General features: G+C 41.5%; 1 protein-coding gene across 1 annotated transcript; it reads left to right on the top strand.

Moving 5' to 3' along the window:
* The first annotated feature begins 327 nt into the window (after positions 1-327).
* Positions 328-25,986, top strand: LOC146491959 (heparan-sulfate 6-O-sulfotransferase 3-B-like). The gene is made up of 2 exons (XM_085150877.1): positions 328-1,263; positions 23,310-25,986. Exons 1-2 carry the CDS (start codon positions 722-724, stop codon positions 24,076-24,078), a joined length of 1,311 nt encoding a protein of 436 aa, XP_085007003.1. The 5' UTR covers positions 328-721; the 3' UTR covers positions 24,079-25,986.
* The last annotated feature ends 3 nt before the right edge of the window (positions 25,987-25,989 follow it).

The following is a 25,989-nucleotide window of genomic DNA, read 5'->3' as shown; positions in this document are numbered from 1 at the left end:
TAGTTTTGATGGACTGTTGCTGGGACAGTGTGAATAACCCTCAAACCAAAATGATACAGTGAAACGTTTTATTTATTGATTGATTTAGAAAAGCAATATTCAGAGTTCAAACAAGCTGAAAGAAACACCAACAACATTATACAAGAAAGCATTAATAAAGAATATGTAAAATATATTGCCTTGATATTTCTTTTATTTTTTAACTGCATATAGTCAAGCAATGTAGTCTAATTGGACCTTACCTCAATTGTTTCATGTTAGTTTAATATGGTAAAGCAATGTATTTTGAAAGTCTTGAGCGGAAGTTTATCTCTTAATTGTCTGTTTCTTGCTCCTGGCTCTACTCTCGGCTAAGATACCGATCAGCAGTTGGCAGGAACGCGAGCGGGGATGCGTGGTTCCGCTCTGAGTGCTTGGGAGCTGTTACTGCACGAGAGTTGTGCCAGCACTTTGACACATTTAAGCTGAAATATGTTTGAACCACTGAGGAAGCAGCTGGACTCAAAGTGACAGCCTTAAGTTTGAGAAGTGGTGCTGTCCTGGTGCAGGACGAGGCCGGTCAAAGCTTCCCTGCAGGAAGAGTTCTCACCTTCCGTCGGGACTTAGACTCTGGGCGATCACCCTGAGCTCGAAGTGCAGGATGAGACGGGGGGAGGAAAAGGACCCACTCGGACGTCACGCTACCGTTTGTGCCGACGGCGTGATTTAGGAGTTTTCCACCATGGAGGAGAAGTTCAATAGACTCATCTTCATCCCCATTGCGGTGGTGATCTTCCTCATGATCGGCTATCAGTATGTGTGCCCGGCGGACAGCAACACCTGCTACTTCAGAAGTGACGAGAAGGGGCTCTTCCAGCGCTACTCTGCGGGGCTGGAGCTGGTTTACACGGAGCCGGAGGCGGACGAGGATCTCCCCTCCAAAATCACATCCAGATTCAACTTCACGGAACGGGACCTGGACCGGCGCGTCGACTTCAACATCCGCGGGGACGACGTAATGGTGTTCCTGCACATACAGAAGACCGGCGGGACCACGTTTGGGCGGCACCTGGTCAAAAACATCCAGCTGGAGCAGCCCTGCGACTGCTTGGCCGGCCAGAGGAAATGCACCTGTCACCGGCCCGGGAAAGCCGAATCGTGGCTCTTCTCGCGGTTCTCCACGGGCTGGAGCTGCGGGTTGCATGCAGACTGGACCGAGCTCACGAGCTGCGTGCCTGTAGTGATGAACAAGAGGGACAAGATGAACACCCCAAAGAGCAAAAGGTGAGGGGTGACCTGCTGGACAGGTGTGATCTGTGTTTGTGAACGCGATTTGATTAACTTATTATTTCATCAGTGGATCCGTTTACTCAGCTGATATGGTCACGGTTATGGTTATTTCATTCATTCATTCATGTTTTAACTGCTTCTTAAACAGACAAATTCACTCAACCAGCTACATCTTACTTGTATGTCAACCCACTGTATGTGCTACACATAAGTAAGTGAGGCACACTATCACTCTTGAATCTCTTATTCATTGTGTTAATAAGCCAAACAATGAAATAGAAATAAAGTCTGCTTATTCCTCTGTTAGCCATAGTCTCTCCGACATATGTATGCAACAGGGCACTGATTGACTGATTGATTTCTAATTTATTCAACCTCAGTTATTCAGATTGATTCACTCATTTATTCACTTTAAGCATTTGGCTCTCTTATCAGCTTAAGAATGAATAAATCAATGAAATAAATGAATTAATTTGAAAATGAAACTTAAAGACATCTCTAACCTCTCTTTCACACTCACTCACTCAATCAATCAGTCAGTAAAGGAGAACAAAAGAAGGAGTGCATGCATTAAAAAGCCAATCAGTCAACTGTATTCTAATTCAATCATCCATTAAGTAGGTAAACAAAAGGGCAAATGGATAAGTGACTAATCAGGCTAAACTAATGAGTGAGTGACTCAACAAGCAAGTGTTAATAAGGTGGGCCTTTCACAGTTTGTTCATGTTTTAAGCAATTTATCCTTAAAACCTGACGATCCTTTATGTATTCACCTTGCATATTTTTCCTACACATTTTTTGGTACATTTTTTGCTAAATACTGAACTGAGTGAACGTGTGAGCTACAGTCTTGAAATCTGTGCAACCCTCTCAAATGGAAATACTTCATATTTAACCCTCTACCTAAATAATCAAGACAATGGGTTTCCTTGGAAATGGTGTGGCAGCCAATTAGGTGCACCTCCCCAATAAAACAAACTCTGGCTTTTGAACTGAGTGCAGAGATTGCACGTAGACAATCGTCCTTTAGCTCCGGGGGGCATTCATGAGATTTGAAAAGAATTTCAAATTCTGATTAGTCCACTAGACAGTTTTCCACTTTGTCTCAGTTCATCTTGAATTAGTTTTAGCCCAGGGAATTTTGCACAAGTCAGGGGTGAATTACATTGAGAGAAAATGCTTTTCAGATGTGTTCCAGAGCCCATGCAGTGATTTCCATTAGAGAACGATTTCTGTTTGTAATACTCTTTCAATGTCCACAGTTATTTTCAAATCACTGTATTCTTTTGTGTGTTTTTAAATGTGTTTGCAATTTTATAGTTAATAGGCTAAGATGTGCATTGGGACAAATAATTATTAGATTCCTTGTTGAATTTGTAAGTTTGCTCACTTACAAAGAAATACACTCTCTTCATGTTTATGGAGAGAGGCAGAAATGCAGAAAAAAAAAGACATAAAATTGATATCATTGCATATCATTCAATAAAATAAGTGTTTGATTCCAAAGCAAAACATGACTTAGCACTTGGTGAAGAAATCCTTGTTGCCAAGGACAGCGGTAAGATGTGTCTTGTAGTTGGTCACCAGGTTAGCAGACATTTCAGGAAGGATTTTAGACAACTTCAAAAAGTCTTTTAGTTTTTTGGCTGCTGTTTGGCAGCTTGAAGCTTCAGCTCAGCTGAAGGAGGAAGGTTCTTGTCAAAGATTTTACTTGGCCATGCCCATTGGTCCATCAATAGCAGAAAAACAATTCAATTCAAATTTTATTTATACAGGGCCATATTACATCAACAGTTGCTCCAAGGTGCTTTATACTGTAAAGTAGACCGTACAATTATACATACAAAGAAAAACCCAACAATCATATGACCCCCTATGAGTAAGTACTCTGGCGATAGTGGGAAGGAATAACTCCCTTTTAACAGGAAGTGATAGTATATGGTATCACAATGAGATAGATGGTAAGGTGATATGTTAAATCACCAATCATCAATATGTTAAATCTAATCCAAACATGGCAGATCAATTTGATGCCAGAGAGCTCCGTTTTCTCTGGTGGGGAGGTTGGAGTGGATTCTGTGGCAGGTGTGCTTAATACACATAACAAGCTGCCATCAGGAGTATTGATTAACTGATTGTTTTTTTTGCTTTTGAACATATAATGATCTGTTGATTGATACTAATGTAATGAGTGAGGGTCTTTAAAGGCGCCTATAAATAAAATGTATTATTTTTATTTTTTTGTAAGTTGCAAACTTAGAAATTCAGAAGGGGATCAAATAATTATTTTCTCCCACTGTAGATCTGCTTTGCTTATCTTGAAGTGCCAAATCAACATTGTAGGTCATGACACCAATTCTCTTTATTGGCATGTAATGCAGGGTATAGGGTTGATAAAGCTGCAGTGTCAACATGAGCACCGCTTTGCATGTCCACTCCAGCACACTTGCAAACAGCTGAGCAGACAAGCTGCTTCCTCATCCGCAGGTTTGTTTCAATTTGCTGTAATTACAGGAGCAGCACAGCTAAGCTTAAGGTAGTAAATCACTTAAGAAGGGCACGGTCCTCTGAGGTGTTCCGGCTGCGTGTTGAAGCCAATTTGCTCTGCAATTGGTTGAGAGAGCAAATCTCCATATGTTACTGTGAGTGTTAAAGGGGCTAGACGAGGACGAGGAGTGCCTTCAAGAATCCTCCAAATCCATTAACTGCTCTCAGTGGCAGCCATCAGACTTAATTTAAGGCTTTGGAATAGTTTTGAGGAGTCACCTCAGAGCCAAATCAGCGCTATGAGTGAATCAACAACACTTCAGTCAACACTTGTCAACTCAATATAATAGCTAGAGAAAAATCAGCACTCATTAGCGTTGACATTCAGCTGGCTGGTGAGGTGACTTCATGTTTAAAGATGGAAACAAATCTGGTTTATGCAGCCCTTTCTATTTTAAATAGTCATTTTATATTATGTTGTGAGTAAAAGAAAACAGGAAGTGGTAGATGGGAGATCATGCTTCCACTCACGGAGATAATGACTGTAAAATGAACACTTGTGGGTGTCAATTATTCTGTGGCTCATATGCACCAGACAATCGCTGATATAGGACACCAAAGTACCTCGGGGGACGAGCTCACTGGTAATGTGACATTGATCCATGCAGAGAACCACTCATTCTGCCATTCCACAGCAAGGTCAGAGGTCACTGCTGCTCCTGAGTGGCTTTTAGAAATCTGGCATCTTAATAAGGACCGAATCAGCGTCTGCTGTCTAATGGCATTCAGTGTGCTGCTGCAATTTGCTGTGTGTATGTTCTAGAAGAAGGTATCAAATCGGAGCCAAATGCACCATGAGTCACAACTCAGCTTATACCCGTGAATTTGTTGGAAGAGCTGTGAGTCATAACTCACTTAACAGCCACAAATCTGTCACCCGAAGTTTTCATTTCCCGCAGCATAATGCTTGCTTGATTTTCTGTCCGCCACCTTTAGGAAGAAATATTGGGGAACCATTACGCAGCGCAGAGCGCCGTGGAAGGAAAGGAACAATTAAGGGAAGGCTTTCTGTCGTTTTAGATTAAAGCTGCTGAATTGCAGAGTCATCTGCATTGCCACCAGGTTTCATGCAGCTTTATCAGAACTGAAAGGCTCTTGTCTTGTCACTTCAGCCGATGCAGACCATTCACGATGGACTGTGACGCACACAGCGAAGGCAGCAGGAGAAATAGAACTGAGTCCATGTGTGTGTTTGCGTTTTTATAGAGACGTGTTACGACTCATCTTAATACGATATGTAATGCTACTCTGATCCGTTCTGTAAGATCATCCTGCCTCGCTAGATTTATTTGTATTTCAGCCTTGATCCCTGTGTTCTAAAGAGAGGTTAAACAGTGTTAGAGCTGTTTTCCCAAATATCTATAATCCTCGCTGCTTTATACTATACCGAAGTTAGGGCATAATCATAAGTAGCAAAGCACTCAAAACGTTTTCCCTCGTCTGACTGCAAAAGAAAATCCAACTTAGTCAAAGCATGTTGATATTAAAGTCACAGATAGCGACGAGAGTGCAGACAGTCAGTGATCAAACATCCTGGGAATAGATGAAGCCCACTTTTATCTCAAGGCTACATTAAGCAGGATGTGATGTAGTTTGCAGACAGAGACAAAAACGCATAACATGGGTAAAAAGTTTATATTTGATCATTTTCTGCTACTTTATATGTTTCAGAGACCTTTATTAGCTTGATTTTTTTCATCAAGGTTAAGCTTGTGCTTTTGTACCTTTTTGGCTTGTGCACCTGCCGTGCATAGTTGGAGGGTCCGTGCATAAGTATCATTTATCTGGAGCTGATCTCATCACATCCCAGATGAGCGGGCATATCCTGCTTCCATTGTTTAACTCCATACCGATGCCGCTTGAGTGGTCATAACTCATTTCTTGAGTTGTTGTCACATTAAGTGAAGACATGTAATTCAAAGTTGTAAAGCATCAGCTTGCTCTGTTATCAAAGTTTGTCAATGAAAGCTTTAAAAGGATGTTAGAAAAAGGCTTTAAAGGAAAAAGGAAGGGCCAATGTAGAAAATCCAGGAACTGCCATTCTTCTAACAGCCGCTTCAGGCTAGTCAGTCCCCACAGACTCGCAAATAAGGTTTTGTATCTAGTTTGTTGCCTCTTTCCTGTGTTGCGCCTTTAAATTTCATTGAATTAAATTTTCCAGCATTTAATGGCTTTAATTAAATTTAGACTTAAGCAAAGTCCTTGTAGAAGCAAGTCTTGCAACTTGGCAGCCATATGGAAATAGCTCTGGTTAAGCTTATAAGACTTGATGTTTACATCCCTAAGAATAATCAGCACCCGTGCCTTGTGTTGTAAAGGTGGGAGGGGTAAAAAATTCACCAGGGTCATCAGAAAGGCACTGTCCTTCATGGGTTTCTCCTCAATAAGCCTACGAAACTTCAAGAGAGCATTACATTAATACTTGGCATCCTGGGCGCGCCCTCCTCTGATTTTACCCCTCACGTTGGATATCTTTTGGCCTAGTTAAGAATTTTTTCCTCTTCTTCCAAAGGTACTGCTGCTTCTTCACTCAGCAGGGTGTAACAGTGACTTGATGGTACAGTAAGTTGAAAAGCCCATCTTTGAACCCCCATGTTCTCCAGGAGTCTGGTTGTTGACGTGGCCACACACAAATCTGCTGCATCCAACCTCTATAGGGAACACTTGCGTACACCAGCTGCGTTGTTCTGCCTCTGCTGCTGTGTCTGTATATTTTAGCCTTTTGCATTTATGTGCTGCCCACTGCAGTCTCCTTTAGCTCTGTGTGCAGGGACCGCTACAAGATTCACCACAAGATCTGTGAGTAGTTGTAGCGATCTCTGGTGGAAAAGAGTTTCTGCTCCGGATCTGCTCCTTTGTCTTTCAGTATCCAGTAGGGCAGCTTCCACTCTTGCAGATTGTTTTGATATAACACTTCTTGGTCTTACAAACAGGGTGAACTTTATAGGACTAGGCTTAGGACAAGGCATTGTGGGTACTTTTCCTTCATTCCAGGATGACCATCAGTTGACTTAGGACCTCATTTTGCCTCCAGGTGTATCACCCTTGACAACGGCAATTATATTTCTATGGCATTTTCATTATATATAAACTCAATGTGCTTAACACATAAGATAAAAACTAAAGAACCTGTGTAGGTTTACAATGGCCTAAGACTGTGAGAATGGCAAAAATAAAACATGGAGAGAAAACACAGCTGTTAAGTGTAAGTCTGTGCAGGGAAAAAAGGTTTTGAGTCTGTTTTTGAATGTGTGCACAGATTTAATTGATCTCAGGTCAACAGGAAGCTTGTTCCAAAGTACAGGAAGACAGTAACTGAAAACATGCTTGGATCTGATTTGAGGAAGATTTAAAAGATCTCCACCTGATGACTTGGGAGACACCGTGGTTTTTTAGCCAATTAATGTAGTGAACACTAGGCGGATCTTCTTCAGTTTGCTGGTTTAGGTTCTTGGATATGGAGAAAATAAGATAAGGCATGGATAAGCTAACTTGGATAAGGCAGCTTGGATGATGAAGCTCATTTGACTTCCATCTCTCTCTATGTGAACCAATGGTGTTTCCCATTTTCCCATTTGGTCCATTGGGCATTATTCTGGTTAAAAATGTTTTTCTTAAACATCACACAGAAAGCAGTTTCCTTATAGACTGCCATTATAAATAAGACATCAGTGAAGCTGCTGAGAGGACTCCTCCAGTTGCTACCAAGGTTGATTGTCTTTTTCAGTCCATCAACATTTCATAGACTGAAGGCTTTCATAATCTTCCCACCGCCTGTGAAATATTTCTATGATTTTGTCCCAGTGTAAACACAAGCGAGGCTTCAGCAGGTGAGTTCCTTTAATAATCATTGTTTTTAATCATTTTGATTATAGAACTGCTTTTGACTACGGTGGGAAAACTTTCTTATCAATAAAAAATAAAATGGAATGTGGCAACTGTATGAATGTGGCCCCTAAGGTAAAAACCAATGCATTTGATAACTTAACTACAGTTTTTTTTTCATCAGGTCATGTCATGCAAAGCGACTGGTTACTAGGCAAGAATGTATATGTCCACTGAAGCTTCCCAGCTTTCTCTAGCTGACTGCATAATGAAACATATTTTGGTCTCAGGGGATTTTGAAATGAGGTGAAGTGTGTCTAAAAATTCCTTGCTGTACCCTGAATGTGGAGAATATTTCAGGGCATGTTCACAATCTACACCTTGGCTGTGTTGTTATCAGTCTCTTTTCATGGTCACACAATTCAGTGATGAAATATCTTCTCTACCTGGATTCTTCTTATTAATGTACTTCGGGAATATTTTGCACATTTGCTGTGTGTTGTTGGTCCTGCTGGTATGTTCTGGATACAGAAGCACCATCTGTCTGCTTTTGAGCAGCACTTCATAGTCACCTTGAAGTCACCTCTCTCCTACACACACTGCCAGTGTGGAAACTAATAACACAAGCAAATACATAAACTACAGCAGGGTATTAGAGAAACTTGACCATACCTGCACTGTAATAGGTGGAAATGTTTCATATCTGTAATTATCATTTTATTCTCTTTATGCTGCTGTCATTGTAGGTTGTTGACATATTGAAAGAGTTTTCAGTGAGTGAGTAAAAAAAACAACTAAAATTAGAGACTGATCACTAATCAACTCCTCATTTTTAGGTGAGTTGGCATAAAACACAGGTTTAGTGTTCAGCTATAGGGATGCATCATGCAAACAGTTTTTCTTGCTTGTAAGACCAGCAGCAAGCTGGTGACAGTGAATTTGATAACACACAACACAAACACTCCTTTTGTAAAAGTAGAATATAATGTGAATTGTGATTGCCATTTCTCGTTTTTTCCCCCCATCCACCCCTGACTTAATCTAAGCAGCATACACAGCTATCCTTATGTCTCGTAATTTCCCTCTGAACACGTAAAACTTACATGGCCACTTCAAGTAGTTTTTGATAGGCAGACCACTGCCAAAGCCTCCTTCAGGGCTGTGCTCACAGCACGGGGCTATAGCATTCAGATCGCAGCGGGGTATGAAATTGCTGTAAGGCCACATGTCAGCCCTGCTTGAATTGCCGGGCAGTCTTGCTCGTCCTCGACTGCTGGCCTCACACTGAGCAGTCAGAGAGTGTAACCTTACTACTGACCTCATTATTTCAGATTTAAACAAAGAATGGCCAGAACACAGATGAGCCAGGGTTTTAATTAGGATTCCTTACACATATAATGTGGTCTTAGCTATTAATCTGGCAATGGCACCCTATTACTGATGGCCATAATGGCTTTAAAGGCTTTAAAATATGGAAAGACAAGAAACAGGAAGCTGACATGGTTTAGTAACCAAGAAGGAAAAAAGGTAAGAAAGATCTGATCAAAATACTGAAATACTTTATTATTTATGGAAATAATAGTCTATTGGGAGAAAAACGTCTCTTGACATTAATCTTCCCTCACAGTGGCAATGAGTCAGAGAGCCTTATGTGGAGATTTCAGAGAGGGGTGTGTATTATTGAGGTTTTCTTTCATTCTGAAGGGGGAGACCTTAAATGTCTGTGGGCATAATGCTGTCTTTTTACTGTCAACCTTGCCGTTGACTGTAATTCAGTGTCTATGCTTTCGCATGAGGTCATTTCAGGCTGCTGACAACAACACAGCTGTTAAAAATCGGTGTGACAAATGCAAAAATAAAAGAAAATGAGAACTCCAGGAGCCAGAAATCATAAAAACACTCCAAGTGGGTGTGCGATTCCTTTAAATGACAATTTGTAACTTTTTAAAGACAACAACATTAATTACACCAGATGAGTTTAAATAAAGTTCATAGTCAGTAAAATCTACTTCTGCGTTTAATTTCATGCATACAGTTTATATCTTCTGGTATGACAGTAGCTTATAGTGGCTAGTTTTTATGAGAAATATTCCTGTACATGTTATCTGCTTAACTTATTAACTTAGGGTTATTAATCTGAAGCCAAAAAAAAGCTAGCACTGGCTGGTGTGACAATGCTAGTTTGTGCTACTGTTATAGTACAATTTAAAACAATGGGGGAGATAACTGTTAGGAATGCAAAGTTGGCAGGCAGCATACCCGACAAGCGACTGAAGAGACAAACAATGAAAGTAAAGGATACTGTTGATTTAGTGTTTTTTAAACATTAGTGGGTAGTCTAGGCGAGCCAACCCTGGAAAGTTTAGGCCTGACAATTCTATGATTTAATTTTAGACAATAAACATCTATGGCATTATTTTTGTGCCACTATTCTGTCAGTTCAGCCTTATATATTATGTTTAACCCAAGTGACCACCCGGTCAGCTAGTGGGTAACAGGCATCTCCGAAAAAGTCAGAGCACTTTTGCAAATATGTGATGTCTTGATAAATCGAGCCGATGTTTGAAGTTTACACAGCACCATTCTCGCATGAAAATATCTTAAAAGTTTATTTTGTGACCCAGAAAGAGTAATATTTCAAACTCCGCCACTCTGTGTTCCTCCGCCACTGCCTCGTTTGAGTTTTGGACGAAATGGATTCTGGGATATTGCATTTTGTCACTTTGAGCTGATTGGAGACCAAAACAGCCAATCAGATTTTTTTGCATCCAAGTCTGTGATTGGCTGGTTTTGTAGCACAAATATAACGGTGTACAGAAATGTTGAGAGCACAAGCAACACATTGCGAGCGAGCGCAAATGCAAAAACTGAGCGAGAGGGGCTGCTATTGTGTGTGTGTGTGTGTGTGTGTGTGTGTATGGATAATAGCAAACACTGAAATACATTTTTTGCATGCAGCAATGAATTTTGTTCACTCAAATTTAACTTTTCTTCGCTCAAAATAAATTTCTCCTCAAAATGCAGCACTTGCACCTGCAACGTTTTTTTTTTTTTTTTTACGTGCGCTCAGAATAGTGGCACAAAAATAACGCCATAGATGTCTGATGTATGTTTCTGATATTCGTGTAAAGTTTGATGCCCCTAAGACTATGTCTACTATCTTTTTTGTTGTCTTTTTTTTTTTTTGTAATTCTGTGTGACTAATTTTAAAAAATGAACAGATTTTAAGTTAGCCACTTACGAGATAAGTGGCATTATCTCATACGAAACTATAATCTGCCTAAATGTTAGACTGTATCCTCGAAAGAACAGAAAGATACCAGTCTGAAATGTAGAGTGTCGATTTTTGCACACCTCTGTATAGGAGACATTTCACAACTTCTAATTCGTCACTTGCTGTGGGTGGAAAAGTAGATGTACAGTACCTGACACCAGAGTTTTATTTTTAGGAAAGGGTAAACGTGCAGGCCTTTTGGGAGATCCTATGCTGCAGCCTGATATTGTGATGTAGGCTGACAAGGGATAAAATCTCCACAGGTTTAGCATTGAGGGTTTTTTTTCCTATCCTTATATAGCTCTGACTAGCCTGTGGTGGTGGCAGACGAGGTATATGTCACCAAGTGTTTGATGATGAGGTGTAGACGCTTGATGCGCTCAATCCGAGGTATGTGTTAGCGTATGTCTTTTCACACTCATGACACAACATATCCTCACCAGATTCTTAGTGACGTCTGTCTGCATTCAAAATATCACATTTTGAATGACTTGTCAGAGGGTGATTTATCCCCTAGCCTGTTATGCCAGTATCATTGTAAAGGTGACCTCAATCACATGCTTTATGATTCAGGCCACATTTACAATATATATATTTTTAAATAATTTTCTTTTCTTTTTTTCTTTTTACCAAACTGTTGACCTATTGATATTTACTCTGATTACTTATTATGCTTTATTATTTATACTTTATGTATGATTTATTTTTATTTGTCGTTTTAAGTCTTTAACAGATCACTGATGCATTTGACATCTGATGAAAATCATGTATAGCTGCCTTGAAAAACTGCAACCTTATGGCCCCAGTATACATGTAACATTGGTTGCTTTGCTTGAGGAAAGTTACTACAGCTATGTAGCATTTACACCAGTGCTTAGGGTGTGGGTAACTGCAGCAGTATTCTCCTGAATGACAGGTGTCACTTCTCAGACACCACCTTATCTCAGAGAAGTAATTCTTGCTTCTCCATTTTCAACTGGAAAAAAAAATTGACATAAGTGCCAATCTTCCCTCCCTGAGCCTGGTTCTGCCAGAGCTTTCTTCCTGTAAAAAGGGAGTTTTTCCTTCCCACTGTCACCAACTGCTTGTTTAGTAGTCTGGTTGTTGATTGATATCTAACCATAATAAGAGAGACACAGAGAGTTACACAAACGAGTATCTTTTATACAGAAATTTATTTTGCGTGTAAATGTCTGGTTTAAATCCTTCTCCTAAAAAGTGCTGTAAGGAAATAGTGTTCTAGTAGAAGGAAAAAAAGTAAAATTGCCCGAATTCTGAAAAAAATCAAAACTTTCACTGCACTCTTTAAGGCAGTGAGCAGTGTCCCGTGTTTTAGTGAGAAATAAGAGATATTTCAGAGGATCTTGGTAATCTTCATACTCCTTCGGGGGATTAGGGGCAGTCGAAGACAGACTTTATTGTGGGGGTGGGGATGGGTGGGGACTGGCTGCGTTTTGGTGTGTGTTTAGATTTTGTTCAAACAAGGGGAAAAAAATCAAAAGCAGGAAGTTTTTGTTAAAAAGGATTAAAATCGGTCAGATCTTTTGGTATAAGACGGACGAGCCAACATGAAACTGCTAAATTGTTTAGGGACTACACTTCAGATTTAGTCCTTTTTACTTCATTTTAGTATCCTTTTCAAGTGCAGTCTTCCTTTTATCCCTACTCTATGTACATGGACCGAGAGGAAAAGCTGACACCTGACGAATCTGCAAAGATTAAGATGTCAAAGTAAGGTTGAGGCTAAGACACTGTAATGACTAAATCTGCACATGCCAGGTAAGTGTGCTGATGTCCCTGGTGCTATTCTTGACATGGTTGTCTCTAAAAAAGGAAAAAAAAAAGAACCTTATGGAGAATTACATCTGAAAGGCAAACATTTTTATTTTTTTCATAAATGGAGATTTCTGTTGCAAATATAAATTTATATTGAACTGTTGATTACTCAATTCAAATATAAGTGGCCTCCAGCTCTTCAGGTAGTCTATCACCCAGTTTTTAGCAAAACCACACCTTCACACCCGGCTTGCCTGGACACCACGTCTTTCTCCATCCCCTTGTCTCCACACCACCGTCCCTGAGGCATTTTTTATTGCTGAAAATAGCTTTTGATATCTCTGACCAATGAAGATCACAGTACAGCCCTTGCCCATCTCTTCTCTCCTCAAGCTCTCCCTCTAAATCTATGTTCTGTATCAGTTATCAAGCAGTGGTACCTGCAGATACTCTCCACAACTGGGTAATGTTTCGGAGGGGAGAGTGCACTTCTGAGACACCATTTAGTACTCAAAGAGAAAGTACTGTGTTGTAGTTTCTGTGTGTGCTGTGCTTGGTGGACGGTGAACCCGCTGTGCTGCAGATGGGGACAGGGATCATTTTGCTTGTAATTGGGACACAAAGATTAAATTAGTACAGAAGAGTGAAAATGGATCCCCCTTGACCTCTTGGTCCAGAGCCTGATGAGATGAGATTTCTGTGGTCTCAGTTCATCTGAGCAGCTTCACTCGATCATCCTGATAACGTGCCCTTTACCTCTGCCCTCTGACATTCCTCTTCTAGTTGTCTAACTTGTTCCTGGATTTGCAGATGTCCGCTGTCTGTAGGGTTTTTTTTTTTTCAAACTCTTCTAACTTTTTCCTTCTGCTCTTCTGTAGCCTTCCATTCACCAAGAGGCAATTTGAGAAAGAATGACAGCTAAATGCAGTGTTAGCTGCTGTAGACATTTATATACAGGCTTATTCTGGCCTCATAAAAACAAATCTAAGGATTTTTTTCCATGGGTGGGACTGGGGAATTTATTTATACAGTTTAACACTTAGATTATCTTCTTCATTGGGGTTGTTTAGGTTTGTTTTGACAAGATTTTCATTATTTGATGAATTAATGAAAGAAAAATATTTTCCACAACCTCTATTTGATGTTATTCTGACTGAACTACAAATACAAATTTACATTAATATATTTGTATTAATAAATCCTAAACTTGGATAGACAGCTGGGTGATCTTCTATGTAGCTGGACTGTGCTATCATACCAGTCTGTGATAGCTAGTAACTGATACCATACGTCAGGGACAGGGTGGTGGATGGAAATAATGCGCACCGATTCATACACCTGCTATGTCATCCAAATAGAAAAAGTAAGTGCACAAAGAGGAGTTTATTTACAACTTGTAGCATGAAAAGAAAGGAAGTAGATAATGCAATAATGAACTTACTTACTTACTGACTAGTAAATGGTAAATGGACTTGTTCTTATATAGCGCTTTTCTACTCTGTCTGAGCACTCAAAGCGCTTTATACAACTAATTCATTCGCCCAATCACACCCATTCACACAAGCACTTTTTTCTGACCTAAGTGCTAAGTAATCTACCATTCATACACATTCACACTCCGATGGATGCATCGGAGAGCAACGCGGGGTTAGTATCTTGCCCAAGGATATTTGGCATGCAGACTGGAGCAGCCTGGGATCGAACCACCGACCTTCTGGTTAGTGGCTGACCTGCTCTGCCACCTGAGCTACAGCCACCCCACTAGTAACCACAAGTTACTATAAACACTAATAACTAGGGATGGGTATCGTTTAGGTTTTATCCGATACCGGTACCAAACCGGTACTTTTGAAATGGTGCCGGTGCTTAAACGGTGCTCAAACCGGTGCTTAAAGAATGGAGAACACAAACTTTGTCCAAAAACCTCTCATGTTCAGCTGTTTTTTTTGTAAAAAGATAACAATGTTAACCTTTTCTGCAGCTATAGGGCATATATGGTATCACTCTTGGCTGGAAGCAGTGTTTAAACAATGGAAAAAACACAAACTTTGTCCAAAAACCTCTCATGTTTAACTGTTTTCCACTTTTTCTTTGGTCATTTTAGCCTTTTTGGCCAGGGTGAAGGGAGTATCTGCCATCAAACAAGAAGACAGCCGCATGTAGCTACGACGGTGTTTGCTAGTTCACCTTACATGCATTAATGTAATAACGTGGTTAGCCTACTCAACGTAAATTACACACGAACAACATTAAGCTACTCACGCAGAGAAGAACGGCTGCTGCTGCATCATCATCCTCATCATTTCTGCTACACTGGCAGGGCTAGGGGCCAGGACTCTCCTCTTCGGGTTTTTGGGGGATGTTGCTAACTCTGGGTCCGATAACAGGCAACACACCCGCAGTAGATGTGCACGGTGTGAGGTCTCGCAGCAAGCTATCAAATACGGTGCATCTTTCGGCTTTAAAAAAAGCGCTATGCGTCGCCAGGTGTTTCATCGGATTTGAGGTGTTACCTCCTTTGACAGTATCACAGTATCAGCTTAAAGCACTTGTCGCAGGCTGCTGAGTTTGCATCTTTTGCTGTGAAGTACAGCCAGACTTTTGACCGCTTTGCCTTGGGCATTTTTAATCTGTAGCTCTGCTCTAAAAGAACGTACGTACCTGGACCCGCCTACTATCCTCGGAAACGTAAAATGATTGGCTAGAATTCAAAGTGTATCACAGCTCAGAAATAAAGCACCGAAATGTGCGCTGCTTTTTGGTCTGGTTACTACCGTTTATGTCAGAACCGGTGCATCATGGCACCGGATACCGGTACCCATCCCTACTAATAACTAGTTGTTTCTTCTCTATTTACTCAAATCATAATATTGTTGGCAAATCAGTCAATTTTAGCATTTAAAAATGACTTCTGGAAAGATGAAACTGAAATGTGGAGACAGCAGGAAGCGTGTGACTAAGGATGGCGGTGGCTGAGGCAATTTGTAATTCCATGTTAGATCCCTTGGGGGCAAAGAAACACCTTTAAAATTGATCTGCTCCAACTGCGTAAGTTATCAAGTCCCGGGCTTCAGGAGCGAAATTGTCCTGCCCTGTGCTTGTTTTAAGAGTCACTTCTTCTCCCATCTTGGCTGATAGAAATACCTCAGAAAGCGATACTTCATTCACAGCGTGTATTGTAACAGTACGAAGTTGAGCCATAGCAAATACGAGGGTCTCAAATACAACATAATCCATTTTCAGGTTTTAAAAGAGAAAATAAACAAGATTGCTGTTGATCCACACAGCTTCTCTATTGGCTGGTTTTTCTGTGGCATAAAAAGCTTCCATCAAGGCTTTTATCATGAGTCTGATGGCGTCCTTGATGGTAGTGAGTGAATTAACAAGGCACATATCGATCTTTTGCTGTGAGTTTCCTCTGTAGCTTTTTGATGATGATTTAGAGAGTAAGAGAGAGACAATCAGGAAGAGAGATGGAAAGAGGGCGATCAATAGTGTTTGCAGGTTTGCTGTGTGGGGAAAGGTGACAGGCAGCAACGAGGACATTGACAAGGTGTCGGATTGATCGCCAGCAAAATACGACAAGCCGATTTAATTCTGCCTTCAGGACCAACATGCATGATCTCACACCCACTGTTGTGTGTTGGCAATGACTGAGCTATTATTTGACCGTAGCTTTGTTCAAACTTCTCTGAGGTTTGAATGAGCATCAGGCTTTGGCTCGATCAATCAAGAACCTGAAAACATTGAAAATGTTTAGGCCTGAAAGATTTGACACATGTGGAATTAACCAGGACTGAAGGCAGACGATATCCGATATAAATGGATGATAAAGAAGAGATCATGCTGGATAGAACTAGCATGCAAAAGCAATGAGCATCACAGGAAAAGGTTGGAAAGCTAGAGTTTCTCAGCTCTGTATTGCAGATTATAGAATGTCAATTACTTGGAAAAAATAATCATTGGCAAGACTATGTCAAGTTTAACTAATGTTAATGTTAAGTAATTGGTGCACCTAATGCTAAATGTTAGGGGGTATCTACAAACATAGAGCCTGTAATCTCAGGTATCAATCAAATAGCCACTAGAACAGTCATATAAAGAAGCTTTAAGGTCTCTGTCTCCTGGCTGCATGCCAAATATCTTTGGGCATGATACTAACCCCATGTTTGCCTACTGGTGGTGGTCAGTGGGCCCGGTGGCGCCAGTGTCCAGCAGCCTCACCTCTGTCAGTGCGCCCCAGGGCAGCTGTGGCTACAATGGGTGAATGACTGAATGTAGTGTAAAGCGCTTTGGGGTCCTTAGGGACTGAGTAAAGCGCTATACAAGTGCAGGCCATTTACTTTATTAAAAACGGGTTTATAGTTCAATTCAATACAGTTTTATTTATACAGCGCCAAATCACAACAACAAGGTGCTTTATATTGTAAGGTAGACCCACAATAATACATTCAGAGAAAAACCCAACAATCATACGACCCCCTATGAGCAAACACTTTGGCAAAAGTGGGGAGGAGGAAGCAATAGTACAGGGTGGGCCATTTATATGGATACACCGTAATAACATGGGAATGGTTGGTGATATTAAAGTCCTGTTTGTGGCACATTAGCATATGTGAGGAGGCAAACTCCTCAAGATGGGTGGTGACCATGGTGGCCATTTAGAAGTTGGCCATCTTGGATACAACTTTTGTTTTTTCAATAGGAAGAGGGCCATGTGACACATCAAACTTATTGGTAATGTCACAAAAAAAAAAACAATGGTGTGCTTGGTTTAAACGTAGCTTTATTCTTTCATGTGTTATTTACAAGTTTCTGACCACTTATAAAATGTGTTCAATGTGCTGCCCATTGTGTTGGATTGTCAGTGCAACCCTCTTCTCCCACTCTTCACACACTGATAGCAACACCGCAGGAGAAATGCCAGCACAGGCATCCAGTATCCGTAGTTTCAGGTGCTGCACATCTCGTATCTTCACACCATAGACAATTGCCTTCAGATGACCCCAAAGATAAAAGTCCAAGGGGGTCAGATCGGGAGACCTTTGGAGCAATTCAACTGCCCACAACGACCAATCCACTTTCCAGGAAACTGTTCATCTAGGAATGCTTGGACCTGGCACCCATAATGTGGTGGTGCACCATCTTGCTGGAAAAACTCAGGGAACGTGCCAGCTTCAGTGCATAAAGAGGGAAACACATCATCATGTAGCAATTTCAAATATCCAGTGGCCTTGAGGTTTCCATTGATGAAGAATGGACCCACTATCGTTGTACCCCATATACCACACCAAACCATCACTTTTGTTGTTCCAACAGTCTTGGAGGGATCCATCCAATGTGTGTTAGTGTCAGACCAATAGCAGTGGTTTTGTTTGTTAACTTCACCATTCACATAAAAGTTTGCCTCATCACTGAACAAAATCTTCTGCGTGAACTGAGGGTCCTGTTCCAATTTTTGTTTTGCCCATTCTGCAAATTCTGTGCGCCGATCTGGGTCATCCTCGTTGAGATGCTGCAGTAGCTGGAGTTTGTAAGGGTGCCATTTGTGAGTAGCTAATATCCGCCGAAGGGATGTTCGACTAATGCCACTCTCTAGTGACATGCGGCGAGTGCTACACTGTGGGCTCTTGCTGAATGAAGCTAGGACAATCACTGATGTTTCTTCATTAGTGACAGTTTTCTTGCGTCCACATTTTGGCAAATCCAACACTGAACCAGTTTCACGAAAACTTAGCAAGCAGTTTGCTAACTGTAGCATGGGAGATGGGTGGTCTCGTAGGGTGTCTTGCATTGAAATGACCTGGTTACTGCGTTCACCAGATATCAACACAATTTCGATCCGCTCCTCACGTGTTAAACTCTTCGACATGTCAATGGCTGTGAACAAAGAGAAACTTGTAAATAACTTGTGAAAGAATAAAGCTACGTTGAAACCAAGCACACCATTGTTTTTCTTGTGACATTACCAATAAGTTTGATGTGTCACATGGCCCTCTTCTTATTTAAAAAACAAAAGTTGTATCCAAGATGGCCGACTTCTAAATGGCCACCATGGCCACCACCCATCTTGAGGAGTTTGCCCCCTCACATATACTAATTTGCCACAAACAGGACTTTAACATCACCAACCATTCCCATGTTATTACGGTGTATCCATATAAATGGCCCACCCTGTATATGGTATCACAATGGTAAAATGACCACATTAATACTATCCTTAAATGACTGTGTGAATTGCCAGTCTTGGTAGCCAGGGATCGGCCCACCAGGAGCTCACAATGCACCCGACCCCTATGGTGCCTCCTGCAGGTGGGGGGCCCATGTCCCTTTTTCGGGCTGTGCCTGGCCGGGCCCCAGTAACCCTATCCCTGCCAGGATGAACTGTTCCCTTGATGGTCTTCTGATAGGGGTCTTCTGAATCGCTCTCTGTCTGGTCCCTCACCCACGACCAATTTACCATGGGAGACCCTACCAGGGGGCAAAAGCCCCCAGACAACATAGGCCCTGGGATTCCTGGGAGACACAAACCCCTTAGGTAGTGATTCGCGGAGGGGTTACTCCGCAATTCATTTCACATTTTCTTTTATGTGAAAAGAAAATGATACCTTTACTCTGCAGGCCTCCGAACCGCTGCCATTGTTTTCGCCCTTTTCAGCTAATTATGCTGGTCCTCTGTCCTGTTCGCTCTCTGCCCTGTCACAACTAGTGGACAGAAAACGTTAGCTCATGAATGCAGGGAAACATTTATTCTAACAAATGAGTTAATATTCCCAAGTAGCCAAAACAAATTTACTTTACTTCAGCTTTCAACAAATGCTCTTTAACAAGACCTTCCGTTTTAGAGTGAAATGTTTCTACTGAAAGCACTTTAGCCACTTCAGATTCAAAAGAACACTTCCTATGGTTGAGGTCATGGTTATTTTCTGCTTTCATAAACGCCATAAAATTCTCGATCAAAGTGAGAGTTTGTTTGCTGCATGAGAAGACTCCAACTACACACCCAGTGAGGAATCATTCTTGACCTTCTTTGCGTGACCCCCGCCTCTGTCCTTGACACGAGTAAGCAGAGAGCTTTGACATTTACTGCTCTTTGTCAATAGGTCATGATGAAAGCACAGACACACAAAGGCTGCTTTGCATGGACATTTATTGATCTGACTGTCTTGTGGTTAGCTGTACAGATAGATGATAGGCGCAGGAGGAGGAAAAGGCTGAGCTGTTTTCCAGGAAGTACAACAAAGGCTGTTTTTGTGAGGCGCTCTTGTGTGCCCATCCATCTACTGCTGTCTGTTCAACTCGGTAAAGACGGCAGAGTAATTCACTTAGCTTGCACTGTGCATGGCTATTATCTCTGGATGGTGTGTCTGTCTGCGGGTGTTCTGCTGTGATATCATTACACCACTCACTTAAGTATATATCACAACTGATTGATATTGCTGTCTGGCAATAATTGCTAAATTGCTGACCTTTTAGGGCTGTTTGGCTGTGCAGTCTTTACTCTGTAGCACAAATGCTCTCTCAATTAATCACATTTTATTCAGTTTAGCATTGAAGTTTAAGCTATTACAGCTGTACAGATGCTCTTTTTACATCCGGTATACATTAGATCCAACAGTCCAGCGTTCTGCTAATACCACGTCCTGGGACTCATGTGGATGTTACATTTGCAAGAGATTCAGACATCAGATTATTCCAATCAAAAGAATTCACTACCACCTTTCTGGCGAGATAAACTACAAGATGTCTCCATCTTGTAGTTGGAGACTGGTTCTGCCGGAGATTTCTTCCTGTTAAAAGGGAGTTTTTCTTTCCCACTGTCACCAAAGTGCTCGCTCATAAGGGGTCATATGATTGTTTCTCTGTATGTATTACTGTAGGGTCTAACTTAAAATATAAAGCACCTTGAGGCAACTGTTGTTGTGATTTGGCGCTGTATAAATAAAATTGAATTGAATTGAATCCAGAGGCCCTTTGTCCATACCTCGACGATTCAAAACTGTTTTCACAGCATTCGAGGAACCTAAACAATATTTGGCATCTGGTTTTAATGTTGCGTTGTATCACCCAAAGAAGTATTTAATGCTACAGTCAAACACTTCTGCTTTTCTTTCACTAGCAAAATGAGATGAAATTCATCTCCTTTTTATTAATTTCTTTCATAACATCACTGCAGTCAGCTCTCCTTTCATGATAGGTGTCCTTTTTTGATTTTCATTTTGTCCTTTGTAAAAATGTAATCAAAAGTATTTTTCTTAAAGGACGATGACTAAAAATTAAAAAAAATCTTAAAGAGAAATTTACAAAAGCTCAGTAAAACAGGAATGAAATGTATAATGTCTTGAAAAACAGGTGAAACAAAGGCAAAATTAAGCAGAGAAGCTTAGAGCGAGAGGGCTTGAACAGTATAGAAAGCATAGAAGATATTAAGGGCTGTGTAAAATAACAACATAAATAAAAGAAATTTGAGCTGCTAATGATAGAACAGCCACATAAATGATTACACTTTGCTACCCTTCCTAGATGGCAGCAAAAATCCGAGTTCGTTAGGATAATTTTTGCCATTGCAGTATACACTCAGTACTGCAATGGTTTCGTGTCTGTACAGGGCTCTCTCCACGTACTCTAACTTCCCCCCAGAGTCCAAAGACGCAACTCTTTTATTTATTAAAAGAGTTTATTAATATTTTTTTATTATTAAGAGTTTATTAATTCTAATTAATTGGCCTTAGGTATGAATCGTCTCTTCCTCTGTGATTTTTAGATCTCAGAAGTTGTCGGCTGTCACTCAGGGAAATTTTCAGTGTTTTGTTTTATAAGAGGCTTCACAATAACTGTGAAGCATTTCAAGCCTGACTGATAAAAACTGTAACTCAAATTAAAGCACCATGTGAAATGTGTGTGTTCCGGCACTGCTTTTATTAGCACCAGCATACTAAACCCACCTTCAGCTAATCACGCAGTCGCACACTTGCACACTCATATACTACACTATAGAAAGAAACACACAAACCATAAGGGATTATTACACCTGCAGGGTAACAGTTGGTTCAAGAAAGGTACATCAACAAGTCATAAGACCAGTGGATGAGGAAATTTCTTTTTGCGTTATGTGCTGAAACCATTCCTGCAAATAGGTTTAAAAGAGAATTTTCCAGTGCAGTATTGCTGGTAAGTGTCCTTGGAGCTGAAACCTCCCAGAAAGTAAAATTCAGCTGTGCGGAATGAAAGAAATAAAATGTTCCGCTTTTTATTTTATTTAGGCCTTATGTCAGGCTTCTGCATGACATGGTAAGGTCATGGTGATCTGTGCACACAAGATGAACGTTTTCAATTTCTCCTTTATCTATGCTGTTTTCGTTTAGAAGAAGGAATAAAAAAACTTTTTGAAAATGGCTGAATTTCTCCTGCCGATGACTCCCTCAGTCACCTTGTTGTTATGCTGGTCATCACTGAAATCAATAGATAAGAGCAGAAAGCTGTGTTTGTTCGCTGAAAGGCTTCCGTGCAGCTAGGTTACAGCAATTTTTGAAACGCTGTTAGAGGCAGATCAGAGACAGGAAAGGTGCTGGAGATGAAAAAACTCATTACTAGAGGCAGGAAGGAGCAAATTGGTGTGACAAAAACAAAAATAATTCCACATTTGCAGGATATTAAATGCTACGCGTGCTTGGTTTGTGTTTCTTTCAATGTCATTATTCTCTAACACCCTCAGACATACTCAGTGATGTTTTTCATTTAAACCCTAATCAGACTTTCAGTGCACTCCATATACTTCCAACGCTGTGGTATCTTTTTTCCGCTCATATTTCTTTTTTAACTGTGGCAGGATATGAGAAATTTGATGTATAGTTTCATCCTCCGTCGCTGTGTTGAAAATGTGACTCGCTGACACGTTTCTTCAACCTTAGTATCTTTCTCTGAGTACCGCCTGTACTCAATACCACGTGCTGTTGTAACTCAGTTGAAGTTTGAGGTTTTAAAAGAGAATGATAAAAAATATATCTATGTAGTTGTTGAAAAAACATCAAACTGTGAGCGGATCAGCTGAAATATGAATTTTTGCCTTTGTAAGTGAAATTATGTCAGTATGCAAATATTGAGTTACAGGCAGCAGGTGGTTAGTTTAACATGGCATCAAAACAACAAACAAAAAGCCTGATTTGTGGTATTAGGGGAAGTCATGTTTATGCTGGTAAACCTTCATTATTATTTTTCAGCTATGCTAATGTAAATATTGGCTTACTTTTACTCTTCTTTTTTTGTGCCAGTTAGGCTATGCCCACACATACACGGTCATTTTTGCCTGTAGTTTGCTAACACTCGATGCCGACTGGAAATGAAGACCTTTGAGACCTTCAAAGTAAAAGCTGGACCTTTTTAAACATGTTTGCTCCACGTTCACTTAGTGAACTTTATGTGTATACAGAAATGAGTGTGGGTTCAGATTTTTTATCTACCTCTTGGAAAAAAGGAGCCTGGTTCTGAATGCTGCTGGGTACCTCCTCCTGTCATATGTCTAATATTGTTGGATCTTCACCTTGGAATTCATTTTTAAGCTAGTGCGATGTGCATGTCAAGCACCTCGTCTAACGTGTCTCTTAATCTGTCTCTGCAGGAATTTCTACTACATCACTATGCTACGTGACCCTGTGTCACGCTACCTCAGTGAGTGGAAGCATGTGCAGCGTGGGGCTACCTGGAAAACTGCCCTCCACATGTGTGATGGCCGCCCTCCCACTCAGGATGAGCTTCCTGCCTGTTACAGCGGTGAAGACTGGACAGGGGTGCCCCTTCCTGACTTCATGAACTGCCCTTCGAACCTTGCTAACAACCGGCAAGTCCGCATGCTGGCAGACCTGAGCCTGGTGGGATGCTACAACATGTCGTCCATGAGCGAGCTGGAGAGAGGCCGCGTGCTGCTCGCAAGCGCCAAGTCCAACCTACGCAACATGGCCTTCTTTGGCCTGACGGAGTTTCAGCGCAAGACGCAGTATCTGTTTGAACGGACGTTTGGCCTGCGTTTCATCCGGCCCTTCACGCAGATCAACAGCACGCGAGCTGCTAGCGTGGGAATCAGCGAGAAGGTGCGGTGGCGCATCGAAGGGCTCAACGCCCTCGACATGGAGCTTTACGAGTATGCCAAGGAGCTGTTCCTGCGGCGCTACCAGTATAACCGCCAGAGGCAACACCAGGAGGAGCGGCTCAGGAGACGGCAGGAGAGGCAGCAGAGACAGCGGCTGCACAGGACCTATTTGGCTGAACTCTGGAGACTGGGAATAGGAGGAGGAGGAGCAGAGGAGGTGGAAGAGGAGGAGGTGAAGGTGAAGGTGCTAGAGGAGGTAGCCACCACAGAGGACTATGGCAGCCAGGTCGTGCGGTGGTGAGGAGAACACGGGAACTTCAAACACTTCATCGGTGACTGACGGCTGGTTAATTCATTGTGCTTTACTCCCCTCCCTCTGTCTTCCTCCATCTCGCCTCTGCTGTGAATCTGCCAAAACCTCCTGCCCTCCCAGCCTCATAGCGCTTTGTCAGACTGCCGAATGGTGTCTTAATATTTATGATGGATGTATTTCTCATGGCGACATTTTGTATTTACATTTTTTTCTTATGGCTATTTTTGGCACTGCAGTTGTGAAATTGATTGATTTATTTATTAGCAAGTGCTCTGAGTGTTCTCAAAGCAGCAAAAATGTTTCTTAAACCATCGTTAGAAGAACCAAGTGAAAAACAAGTGTTCATTAAGGAGGCCCATTTTAGTAAATTTCAAACTGGTGACTGCCTTGTGGTGAAGGATCCTCAGTGTCATGTGTGTGATCTTGCGCTGTGTTGAACAGTGAAATCTTGTAGTTAATCTGTGGTGTTTGGCTTCGTAGGAATATCAAAGCACAAACCTGGCAATAGTCTGCAGTGTGTTTTCTTCTTTCCGACTGATTAAGCTGCAATATAAGAGAAACAGTCGAAGCAATTTCTCGCAGGAAATGTGTTCAATAAAAATATGCAGCAGCCAGTGATGTTAATTTGTACCTGATGGACTCTCTGTTATGCATGTGTACATGCAAGTGTTCTTGCCTTGCTCCTTTTTTTCACAGCATGTTCTCACCATAAAAATCTGAAATCTTCCCTCGGTGTGCCGACTTCTTCCACCACCATGCACGCACAGATACAGTGACGCACGCTGATGAAGCTTTTTCTCAAGGAGAGGAGGAGAGCTGTTGGCCTGACAGACAGGCTGTCAGAGCCAATTTCAGAACTCTTACATCACAGAGACAGAACATTGGTATTTCCACCATTAGGCCATTGATTATGGGGCTCTTTGCTTCCAGATTGATCATTTAAAGTTCAATTGACCATGACTCCGGCTTAGCACAAAGTAACAAAAACCCAGCAGCGTGCTGAACACGTTTTCCTCCCTAATTTGACAAACATGTTGCTCTGCTGAAGTTCCATTTACACTGCAGTAGCCCACATAGCAAAATTGGTATGGCCCGGATCTGGCCCACACAATTTGCTTACACATGGCCACATACCGCAAAGAATGACGGCCCTTTGGTGGCCCAGATCTGGCTTTGCCAGATGTGGCCCACACATGGGCCAGCACAAGGCCATTTGCAGACACACTGGTGGTCCTGTGCTGGCCCATGTGTGGATTACCTCTGGCAAAGCCAGCCACCAAAGGGCCGTCATTCTTTGTGGTATGTGGGCAATATGTAAGTTGTGTGCAGCCATGGGCCAGTTGTAGACACCCTGCTGGCCCTGTGCTGGCCCAGAACAGTTTCAGCTCTGGCCCCAGATGTCAGCCTAATGTGTACCTTAATCAAGCCATGTAATAACAACATGTGCCAGAACATAATAGTGCAAAAGTAACATGACGAAACTCTGTTCAGACAATGAATGGACTGATTCTTAGATAATGCTTTACTACTCTCCCGGATTACTCAAAGTGCTCCACATTCACCCAATCACACACTCTCTCTAAACTGGGTGCTTCCTAACTACATTCATACACATTCACACTCTTGACATGCAGACTGGAGGAGCCAGGGGTCTAACCACTAACCCTCCAATCAGTAGGTGACCTGAGCTACAGCCACCCACTGGCAAAGATGAGTAAACCCTCACTAGGTTTGGGATAAAGTGTACACTCACAAACCTGTCAAACCTGCATTTGAAACATTGGCTACAATAGCAGTATAATATTGCAACATGGCATTTGGGTCTTCCAACTAAAATAGGAACATAAATAGTGCCATCATTGCCAGACCTGGCCCCATCTGGTTGACTTACACCAGTCA

The sequence above is a fragment of the Neolamprologus multifasciatus genome, chromosome 23 (genome assembly GCF_963576455.1).
Source record: "Neolamprologus multifasciatus chromosome 23, fNeoMul1.2, whole genome shotgun sequence".
In the NCBI taxonomy this organism is placed as follows: domain Eukaryota; kingdom Metazoa; phylum Chordata; class Actinopteri; order Cichliformes; family Cichlidae; genus Neolamprologus; species Neolamprologus multifasciatus.
Note: the sequence above shows the minus strand (reverse complement) of the source record. Positions and strands in the feature narration are given on the sequence as shown.

Bases quoted from the DNA above. Each gene is read 5' to 3' on its own strand.
- LOC146491959 (XM_085150877.1), top strand. From the start codon at position 722: ATGGAGGAGAAGTTCAATAGACTCATCTTCATCCCCATTGCGGTGGTG. The intron at 1,264-23,309 runs GTGAGGGGTGAC...CTGTCTCTGCAG, and splicing joins AACACCCCAAAGAGCAAAAG to GAATTTCTACTACATCACTA.